Raw genomic sequence first — 11,316 nt, forward strand, 5'->3', positions numbered from 1 at the left:
TCGCTCTTTTCCCTCCCCTCATCACCCTCTCTACCCTGCCCATGTCACTATGTCTCCCATGTCCCTCCCCTCCCTGTGTCACTCCCCCATCTCTCTTCCACCCATGTCACACACCCTCCCCTCCACGTCATTCTCTCAACCCACCACGTCGCTCTGCCCCCTCTGTTACTCACTCTCCCCTATATCATTGCCCCCCATTTAACTTTCTCCCCCCATATCACTCCCCCTGTGCCTCTCTCTCCCTCACATTCTTCCATTAATGTCACTACCCCATGTCACTCCTTGCCCCATCATGTGATTCCTCTGCATATCACACTCTCCCCCCCCCCACATAACCATATCACTCCCCCCCCACATCATTATCTCTCCCCCATTCCCATGTCATTTTCTTTCCACCCCAATGTCACTCTCGTCCCCCACACTGCTCCCACCAATGTCACTCCCCATCACTCTCTTCCCCCTCCACACATTACTCCCTCTCCCCTCCACATAACTCTTCTCCATGTCGCACTCTCGCCCATGTCGCACTCTCGCCCATGTCGCACTCTCGCCCATGTCGCACTCTCGCCCATGTCGCACTCTCGCCCATGTCGCACTCTCGCCCATGTCGCACTCTCGCCCATGTCGCACTCTCGCCCATGTCGCACTCTCGCCCATGTCGCACTCTCGCCCATGTCGCACTCTCGCCCATGTCGCACTCTCGCCCATGTCGCACTCTCGCCCATGTCGCACTCTCGCCCATGTCGCACTCTCGCCCATGTCGCACTCTCGCCCATGTCGCACTCTCGCCCATGTCGCACTCTCGCCCATGTCGCACTCTCGCCCATCCAGACATATGAAGTGAATGCTGCACACCTAGAAAAGTATATCAATGATACAATTACCGGTGCTCCCGTGCTTGAACAAAAGCCTGTTGTCAGTTCTACGTCAGTAGTAGAAGGAACAAAGGGCACAACGGATTTAGAATATCTAAACTCATTTATTGAGCCAACACAACGTTTCGACCTTAGTGGTCTTTATCAAGACTGCCACTATGTCACTTGATAAAGACCACTAAGGTCGAAACGTTGTGTTGGCTCAATAAATGAGTTTAGATATTCTAAATCTGTTGTGCCCTGTGTTCCTTCTACTACACACTCACCCACTCTCTCACCCATGTCACACACTCGCCCATGTCACACACTCGCCCATGTCACACACTCACACACTCTCTCACCCATGTCACACACTCACCCATGTCACACACTCACCCACTCTCTCACCCATGTCACTCTCTCACCCATGTCACACACTCACCCATGTCACTCTCTCACCCATGTCACTCTCTCACCCATGTCACTCTCTCACCCATGTCACTCTCTCACCCATGTCACTCTCTCACCCATGTCACTCTCTCACCCATGTCACTCTCTCACCCATGTCACTCTCTCACCCATGTCACTCTCTCCCATCACATCACACCCCCCCATGTCACTCTTTTTCCCACCACGTCACTCTCTCTCCCCACGTCACTCTGTCCCACCACATCACTCTCTCCCCGAGTCACTCTTTCTCTCCACATCCTTCTCTCCCCCACCCAAGTCCCTCTTCTCCATCTCTCCCTCATGTCAATCTCTCCCCCTATCTGTCACCCCACTACATGTTCCTCATCTCCACATCACTCTTTCCACCCAACATCACTCCTTCCCACGTCACTTAATCCCCATGTCACTCTCTCCCCCATGTCATTCTCTCGCCCCATGTCACTCTCTCTCACTCAATGTCACTATCTCCCCCCTAACACTGCTCCCCCCAATGTCACTCGCTCCCCCCCATGTCACTCTCTCCCCCCATGTCACTCTCTCCCCTCCATGTCATTTTCTCCTCCCCATGTCACTCTCCCCCCCTATATCACTTTCTTTCTCACTCAATGTCACTCTCTCCCCCCTAACACTGCTCCCCCCAATGTCACTCCCCCATCACTCTCTTCTGCCCTCCACACATTACTCCCTCTCCCCTCCACATAACTCCATGTCACGCTCTCTACCCAATGTCATGCTCTCTACCCCCACATTGCTTCCCCCAATGTCAATCTACCCAACGTCACCACCCCCATGTCACTCTCTTCTCTCCACATCACTCTCCCCCTGCATCACTCTTCTCCATATCACTCTCTCCTCCTGCATGTCAGCCTCCTCCACTTAACTCTCTACCCCACCATGTCACTCTCACTCCACTTATGACACTCTCTCTCCAGCCCCAAGTCACTCCAGCCCAACGTCACTTCACCCACCATGTCACTCCCTCCTCATCACTCTGTCTCCCCCCACATCACTCTCTCCCTTATGTCACTCTCTCCTCCATGTCACACTCTCCTCCATGTTGCTATCCCCCTCATGTCACTCTTCCTCCCTCTCTCTCTCTCTCCCTATGTCACTCCTCCCTTACATCACTCTCCACCCCCACATCACTCACCCCCAATGGCACTTCCCCCACCACTCTCTCCCCTCCCCCCTCCATCACACTTCTACCATTGCCTCCCCAAGGGCTCTCCACACAGCATGTCACTCTTCCTTCCTCTCTCTCTCCACATGTCACTCCTCCTTTACATCACTCTCCACCCCCACATCACTCACCCCCAATGGCACTTCCCCCAACCACTCTCTCCCCCCCTCTCCCCCCCATCCATCACACTTCTCCCATTGCCTCCCCAGGGCTCTCCCCACAGCATGTCACTCTCCTCTTTGTCTCTTTCGCTCCCCCCTCTCCCCTATGGCTCTCTCCCCGCATGTGACATCTCCATTGCATATGGCATTCCCTTAGATGTCACTCTCTCTCCCACCCCATGTTGCTCTCCCCATCACTCTCTTGCCCCCCCTGTCACCCACTCTCCACCCCATTCCCATGTCAATCCCCTCCCCCCCCCCCACCTAAGTGGGCATAACATAAAAAAATAAATAATAAATATACATATTTCTGTTATACCCTAATAGTGGGCCCTGCAATGTTTCATACCCATCATACCCCGGTCCAACACAGAGTCCCCCGAGATGTGAGCATACTGGGTGGATCAATACTGAAGGGTGAAACAAAGTAACCAGGGCTTGAGTTATATTGACCTGCAGTGCACGTGTGGTGGGGATGTAGGGCAGGATAGAGGTGCACTAACAAAGTGTGCTGGGTGGAGGCAAAACTGGAATAGCAGAGAGGGCTGCAAAAATGTAACAAATTGTGATATGGGGTGGAAAGAGTGTTATATCCCTGGCGCTCGGCACATATATCAAAACATATATAAAGGATATATACAATCGATAAACAGCAGGAGTATCAGCTAGATGTTCGTCAATAGAGTGTCGATTTCGACCAGTACAGTGTTCAGAGCATGAGCGAATCTGCCGCTACCATCTGTACATCACTGCTGAGCTGAGTCCTAGAGACTCTGCTGCCGCGAATCTGCAGCTGCGGTTATACATCTACAGGCGGTTCGTGCTACAGAGGTTGGAGCCACAGATCTGCAGAGGTCTGTCCCCGCGAGAGCAGGGGAGTGCCCCACCCGGGATCCGACGCCGAATAACAGCGCGTTACCGATGCCAAAAGGAACGCTCGGAGCAGACTGGCCATGATGAGAGGGGATGCTCTCTGAATATCCACTGCCCGTTACCTTCTTGCTTCCAGTAAGCGGGTATTCCAGCTACAGCAGGAGTGTAATAGTGGGACCTATTTATTCTCATTCTTAGCAATAATATTTGTGTTTTATTAAATGTGTATTTTATAACTATCAGTCACTTGTCTGTTCTCTGCATTTGTTGTTTGTATTGTGATTTTGTGTATTTGTTTTGGTTACGCTATGTTATTCTATTCATTTTCATTCCATGTTTGAGCATCAACACGTGGAGTACTCCATTGGATCTGCCAGTGCCATCAATTCTGGTTGTATATATCCTTTATATATGTTTTGATATATGTGCCGAGCGCCAGGGATATAACACTCTTTCCACTCCATCTTTCTGACCTGGGGTCAGAGTTATATCATAGGCAGCCAGACATTGTTTTTTAGAAATTAGCGCTACCTTATATGTTTTTCTCTTAAATTGTGATATGGGGCTGTAAGTGCTGGAATAGTATAGGGTGTTTCAGTATTGCGGTGCAGTGAAAGAGCTGTGTGAATAGCAGTCATGACAGGAATAGCAGAGGGTGATGCAGCATTAAGGCAGTAACAGAGCTGTGTGTTTGTGCATCTCCTTGTGACAACCCATCACCCCCCCCCTCATACAAACACAATCACACACCAAGCTGTGGCATCTCTAGCTGTGACAGATCTCGCCTGGAGGAGAGTATACCTCCTGAGATAAGCGCACAGTGCAGCACTGCCCCCTCCGCCCCACGCTCTCTGGGAGGGGCATCAGGGTATAAATTCCCCAAGGAACAGCTGAGTTGCAGACCGATATATGCCCAGACAAGTGGACACCTTGTGCCAGACAGGAGTTGCAGATAAGAGGGTGAGTAAGGGCACAGCCTGTGAGACGGGAACTGCCTCACTGACTTCCAGATGCCCCCAGATTATCACTCGCCCTACAAAGGTTTCACTCATTCAGAAACTTCCCCCGCTCACTGTACAACTGCCCCCAACATAAATAGAACTGCTCCCATTTAACCAAATGGCCACCTCACATATTACTGCCCCCAACAGGATGTTGAGTTTACACAGTAGATGAGGCTCAAAAAAGACAATATGTCCATCAAGTTCAAGCTATGATAAATTTAGATGACAGATATTTTTATTTACAGTATATTGCACAAGAGGAAGGCAAACAAAAAACCCCAGTGAAAGATCATCTAATGATATCTCATAAAGGGGACAAAAAAATTCCTTCCTGACTCCAAGAATTGGCAATCAGATTACTCCCTGGATCAACATCCTTCCCATGCTTACTTATTAGGTATATCCCTGTATACTGTACCTTTTCTATCTAAAAAGATGTCCAACTTTGTTTAGAAAATATTTATTGTATCTGCCATCACTGTCTCCATGGGTAATGAATTGTAACTGCCCTTACTGTAAAGAACCCTTTCCTTTGTTGCTGGTGAAATATCCTTTCCTCCAACCTTAAGGGATACCCCAGAGTCCTTTGTACTGCCCATGGGATGAATAGTTCTTTTGAAAGCTCCTTGTGTTGTTCCTGAATATATTTGTATATAGCTATCATATCGCATCTTTTCCATACTCAAGGTGTGGTTTTACTAATGCTTTATACTGGGGATAATTATGTTTACTTCCCTTCCATCCTTTGCCCGTTTAATGCAAGATAAGATCTTGTTTGCCTTTGCAGCTACTGCATGACTTTGGGTACTATTGCTAAGCCTGCTGTCTACAAGCACTCCTAAATTCTTCTCCATCAAGGATTCTCCTAATATATCCCCATTTAATTTGTAAATTGCCTGTTTATTCCTGTTTCTCAAATGCATAACCTTACATTTATTTGTATTAAACCTCATCTGCCATTTACCTGCCCACGTTTCCAGTCTATCCAAGTCCTTCTGGAGAGAAATTACATCCTGCTCTGATTCTATTACCTTACACAATTTAGTGTCAGCAGTAAAGATGGAGACTTTGCTCCCTATTCTAACCTCAAGGTCATTAATAAACAAGTTAAAAAGAAGGGGTCCCAGTACCGATCCCTGAGGTACTCCACTCACGACCTTTGCCCAACCTGAAAAAGTTCCATTTATGACAACCCTCTGTTGTCTGTCCTTCAACCAGTTTTCAATCCAGGTGCAAATATTTTTACGAGTCCAATTTGCTTTATTTTGTACACTAGCCTCACTGTATCAAAAGCCTTTGCAAAATCTAAGTAGATCACATCAACTGCATAATCTAGGTCTAAATTCCTACTTACCTCTTCAAAGAAACTAATAAAGTTAGCTTGGCATGATCTATCCTTCATAAATCCATGCTGACTATTACTAATAATTTTGTTATCCATGAGGTATTCCTGAATATTATCCTGTACTAAACCTTGAAGTAGCTTTCCCACTATTGACATTAGGCTTTCAGGTCTGTAATTCCCCAGTTGTGACCTAGCTCCCTTTGTAAATATAGGTTCCACGTCTGTTTTAAAATTAAACTGATTTAATTATTTACCTCTATTTTCTTGCAGCTGGCTGGGACAGATTCAATGCGATAATTCTTCCTCTAATTATAGAGGTAAATAAGAATTTTAATCAGGAGAAAGAAAGGCAAAAACAGTGCACTGCCAGGGAGTCAGGTGGTAGCAAAATATAAAAATCTATTTATTCAGTAACACTCAGCAAATATAACCCCAAAAGGGTGAAACAAAAACTCCTATGCGTTTCGGACCATAGGGGTCCTTTATCAAGGAGTATAAGGGGGTAGGGGCAAGGGATACCTTTATATACACCATCTCCATGAGAAATAACCAATGACAACTTTCAAAATTGGCGTCAAAAATGGCCGTGCGCTGGTCTGACGTCATGCGTGTCAGCCCTGCGTGTCGCGTCCATAACACACACGATAGCGCATGCTCGGGCAGGAACTCCTCGCAGATGCCAGATCGCGCTACACAGACCGTCCTCATGAGCATGGTGACGATTAGGTAGTGGGAGGAGGGAGTCTCCACCCCCAGGGGAGGGCCCAGGTGTGCCGATGCGGCTAAGTGACAGCACAACAGCCTATCAGGGACCAGGCTGCCGTGCTCATCTCACCAGCCAAAACGGCAAGGCAACCCAGGAACCCACTCCACCCATTTCTCCATATACCCATATACGAAGAATTTTAATCAGGTAGTGTTAGGACCTGCAAATTTGGTCATGCCTTGATGTGGCTTGCAGGCTTTAAATGGTTTAACTAAATCACCCTTTTTCAAGAGGTATATAGGTATTTCACTGTGTATTTTTGTAATATTGGATGCAGCTTTGGGCTTCTTTGTTGTTTGTTGCGCACTATTATTGCAATTGATTCTTCCCTGGTAAATACAGAGGCAAATCATTTATTTCCTTATCTCCAATACTTTGTCTGCCCATCTCACACTGAAAGGGTCCTATAATTTATGTTCTAATTTTTTTGTTATTAAGGTTCCTAAATAACTTTTTAGGGTTGATCTTACTTTCTATTGCAATCCTTTTTTTAGTTTAAAATGTTGCTAATCTGATTGCCTTTGTGCAACTTTTGTTGCATCCCTTATAATTCTGATATGATGTTTCTGTCCCTTTTGACTTAAAGAATCTAAACGCCTTCCTCTTCTTTTCCGTTTCCTCCCCTACCTGTTTATTTAGCCACATTGGTTTAAACGTGTTTCTTTTATATTTATTACCGAAGGATATACACTGATACCAGTAAGTGTGCTTTTCTAACAATGTTTTAAAGACGTGTCCATTAATCTTCCACATTTTCCCTGCAAAAGCATCACCCCAATGTATTCCTTGTAGATTAGTCCTCAGTTTATTAAAATCTGCCATTCTAAAAAGTATTTGTTGAACACATGTAATATGTTTTTTGCTCATTTATTTCAAATGAGACCATGTTAGGATCACTGTTTCTCAAATGTTCCTAGACTTGAATATTTGTTATTACTTCTACATTTTTTGATACTACCAAATGCTGTATTGCCCCCTCTCTCCCCCCCCCCCCCTATTGGTTCCTCAATAATTTGGGTGATGTAATTGTCTTTATGCACCCTCGAAAACCTGTTTTGTTTCATTGTAATTCTAATTTCTTTGCCCCAGTCTATGTCTGGATAATTAAAATCACCCATTATGCAAACATGACTTATGTCTTCTCCATATGCAAAAGTATTTTGTCTTCCTCTATCCTACAAACATTTTATTTATACTTTTACCTCCACTGCTAATTTCTATCCACAAGGTCTCTACATTTTCATCATTCCCTTCATAAACATCTTCCCTTATAATAGGGGTTAAATCCGGTTTAACATATAAACATACTACACCTCCTCTTCAATTTGCTCAATTCTTCCGAAAAAGGGAATAACCCTCTAAATTAACTGCCCAGTCATGAGTTTCATCCCACCATGTTTCAGTAATGCCTATGATATCATACTGCTCCCTTGCAGCTATTAATTCAAGCTCCCCCATTTTAACTGTCAGGCTTCTTGCGGGAGTATAAGGAGGGGCAGCAACATGGTGAGGTGGATAGGGAGTGATATAACAAGGTTGTGAGTATGGCAGCAGGATGTTAGGCATATTGTGAGGGGTATAACTACGCAGTGAGGAGGAAAGCAGCTCCTTTAACCAATAGAAGTGCCATATGTTACTATCAGGGAACCACCTGCTCACGTCGACATGAAATTTCCCTCAATGACCTAAAGTGCCTGTTGTCTCTGTTCCACAGCTAAGATGACTGAAAACAAAGTAATAATATTTGAGAAGCCCGGCTTCCAAGGCCTGAGCTTGGAGCTCACCGACTCAAAGAGTGACATGAGAGTGGTGGACTTCCAAGATGCCATCTCCTCGCTGCGTGTCATCGGCCAGCCCTGGGTGGCATATGAGGACACGCTCTTTGGTGGTAATTATCGTATCTATGAGGAAGGCAGCTACAGCAGCATTGACATTGACAACAAGATCTCCTCCATGAAGCTCATCTCTGCAAACTTGGAGAACCCGGCAATTAAGTTCTTCGAAAAGCCAGACTACAGCGGTATGAGTGTGGTGGTGAAAGAGGAGGCCATTTTGAAATATGGGATACTGACAAATGGTGGCTTTTCTTGGCAAGTACTGAGCGGTGCTTGGAGAATGACCGACGACTCGGAAGACAGCCCCAATGCCAAGGTATCTATTGCTGGTGAGCAAGTCTCACTTTATTCAAAAATAGCTCTGAAAAAACCTGTGATCTATCTTCGCCCTCTGAACCCCGGGAAGCCCAACTACACAGTGAACATCCAGTGGGACAAGAAGAAGGTGCTGAGCGAACGAGTGAGTCAGCTTGATGAACTGATTGCCATGAACAAATCCAACTTTGTCCAAAAGTTCACCCACACCACTGGCCGGGACTACACTTCCAGCATCGAAGTGCAGATGAGCTTTGGCAATGAAACCACCATTGAGGTCGGAGCCACCTTAAGCCTCAAACTGGTTGGAGAACTGAGTACCAAGCTGTCTCACACCATATCTGTGCAGAGAGGAACCACTGAGAGCACAAGCTCCACCGTTAGCACTAAGGTCAGCATACCCGTGCAGGTGCCTGCGAAAACCAAGCTTAAGATCAACGTCATGAGGAAGGACGTCAGCTACTCCATACCCGTGGAAATAGTAATCGAAAGGAACAAGGTGAAGAAGACTGAATATGCTACACTGACATGCAGAGATGGCACAGATGTCACGCTCTCAAGACACGATGAACCAATCAGCTGAGACCTCCTCCCTTCTCCCTTGCTCCCCTTTTCCTCTCTCGAGCTTGCTGTAATGCAGGGGACTTGTCTCAAGCTCAGCTTACAGCTTCTGATTAAATGCTGACAGTTTTGGTTGTGGGTAGAAAAGGGCAAACACATCAATGCTGTCAGTTATACCTCCTTTCTTCCTCTGCTCCTCTGCTTCCCCTCAGCCCTCACACAGGCTCTGCTCTCCCTCAGCCCTCACACACCCACACAGGCTCTGCTCCTCTGCTCTCCCTCAGCCCTCACACACCCACACAGGCTCTGCTCCTCTGCTCTCCCTCAGCCCTCACACTCCCACACATGCTCTGCTCCTCTGCTCTCCCTCACACACCCACACAGGCTCTGCTCCTCTGCTCTCCCTCAGCCCTCACACACCCACACAGGCTCTGCTCAGCCTAAAACATGTCTCAACGCAAACCCTTCCTTATATCAGTTCTCTTCTCCCGTTTATATCATTTGATCTGAGATATTGTATCTATTATGAAGTTAATAAAATATGTATTAACTGATTATGCCTCATATCATTCATATCCAAGCAATGCCAAGCATGGTTTATTCCTATAACTCTCATTTACATCATCAATATACCATTCCCACATCAACAGGGGGCAGGGCAATATTTTATTGCCGTTGCAGGTAATTTATTAAATCAGCAAGATAAGTTATATTTAATACTGATCTATTTCAATCCCCACCTATAACTTGTTTTGTTAGATTCTGTTTTGTTATACAGTATGCTCTTTCGTGAGACAGGTTCTGATTTGATCGGCACCGTTGATCTTTTATTAAGCCCTTTATGTTTTTCTTAAGTCCTGAGAGTGTCTGATTTATTCCCTTAATATACAGTAACTATAGCATATACAAAAAAGCAGCAATTACGTGCTGTAATAAATTGGAAGACTTGACTGGGTGCGTTGAAGGTAAGTAATATATAGAAGTTATAGAAACCAGGCACTCTCAGGAACAAATAGTGTGGGGAAAAATGTTTTATGCAAACAGAATTTACATTTCGGTCCTTTCTCTTCAGCATCATTGGGGTTCACAAACTTTTTCTTGTCACTGTGCATGTGCATGTGTATATACACACACACACACACACACACACACACACACAGACCAGATTTACTGGGACACATTAAAAAATTATTTATGCAACAAATGACATCACTACAAAATAAATATTATAATGGTATTTGTCTAATAGCGTCCCCATGTATGCTGTATCATTCATTCTCCCTCTCGTCATTCTCTCTCCTTCTCCCCGCCATTCTCTCTCCCTCCCGACGCAGTTCTCTCTCCCTCCCGTCGTTCTCTCTCCCTCCCGCCGTTCTCTCTCCCTCCCGCCATTCTCTCTCCCTCCCGCCATTCTCTCTCCCTCCCGCCATTCTCTCTCCCTCCCGCCATTCTCCCTCCCGACGCCGTTCTCTCTCCCTCCCGTCGTTCTCTCTCCCTCCCGCCGTTCTCTCTCCCTCCCGCCGTTCTCTCTCCCTCCCGCCGTTCTCTCTCCCTCCCGCCATTCTCTCTCCCTCCCGCCATTCTCTCTCCCTCCCGCCATTCTCTCTCCCTCCCGCCATTCTCTCTCCCTCCCGCCATTCTCTCTCCCTCCCGCCATTCTCCCTCCCGACGCCGTTCTCTCTCCCTCCCGTCGTTCTCTCTCCCTCCCGCCGTTCTCTCTCCCTCCCGCCGTTCTCTCTCCCTCCCGCCGTTCTCTCTCCCTCCCGCCATTCTCTCTCCCTCCCGCCATTCTCTCTCCCTCCCGCCATTCTCTCTCCCTCCCGCCATTCTCTCTCACTCCCACCATTCTCTCTCACTCCCACCATTCTCTCTCACTCCCGCCATTCTCTCTCACTCCCGCCATTCTCTCTCACTCCCGCCATCATTCTCTCCCCCCTACCATTCTCTGCCCCCTCCCATCCTGCTATTCATT

At 46.8% G+C, this 11,316-nt stretch overlaps 1 protein-coding gene across 3 annotated transcripts; it reads left to right on the forward strand.

Moving 5' to 3' along the window:
- The first annotated feature begins 4,321 nt into the window (after nucleotides 1–4,321).
- On the forward strand, nucleotides 4,322–9,898 carry LOC142501965 (epidermal differentiation-specific protein-like). Of its 3 annotated transcripts, none has more exons than XR_012803609.1 (3): nucleotides 4,322–4,478; nucleotides 8,348–9,647; nucleotides 9,729–9,898. XR_012803609.1 is itself a non-coding variant. In XM_075612607.1 (3 exons), exon 3 carries the CDS (start codon nucleotides 8,353–8,355, stop codon nucleotides 9,364–9,366), a length of 1,014 nt encoding a protein of 337 aa, XP_075468722.1. In that variant the 5' UTR covers nucleotides 4,427–4,478; nucleotides 6,138–6,184; nucleotides 8,348–8,352; the 3' UTR covers nucleotides 9,367–9,898. The 3 variants fall into 3 exon arrangements, 1 of the variants encoding a protein (XP_075468722.1); XR_012803610.1 differs by having other exon boundaries at nucleotides 8,348–9,603; nucleotides 9,773–9,898; XM_075612607.1 differs by adding an exon at nucleotides 6,138–6,184 and having other exon boundaries at nucleotides 4,427–4,478; nucleotides 8,348–9,898.
- Nucleotides 9,899–11,316: the final 1,418 nt, after the last annotated feature.

The sequence above is a fragment of the Ascaphus truei genome, chromosome 8 (genome assembly GCF_040206685.1).
Source record: "Ascaphus truei isolate aAscTru1 chromosome 8, aAscTru1.hap1, whole genome shotgun sequence".
Lineage (NCBI taxonomy): Eukaryota > Metazoa > Chordata > Amphibia > Anura > Ascaphidae > Ascaphus > Ascaphus truei.

What these genes read in the sequence shown, in the direction of transcription:
- LOC142501965 (XM_075612607.1), top strand. Translation starts at nt 8,353, where the DNA reads ATGACTGAAAACAAAGTAATAATATTTGAGAAGCCCGGCTTCCAAGGC.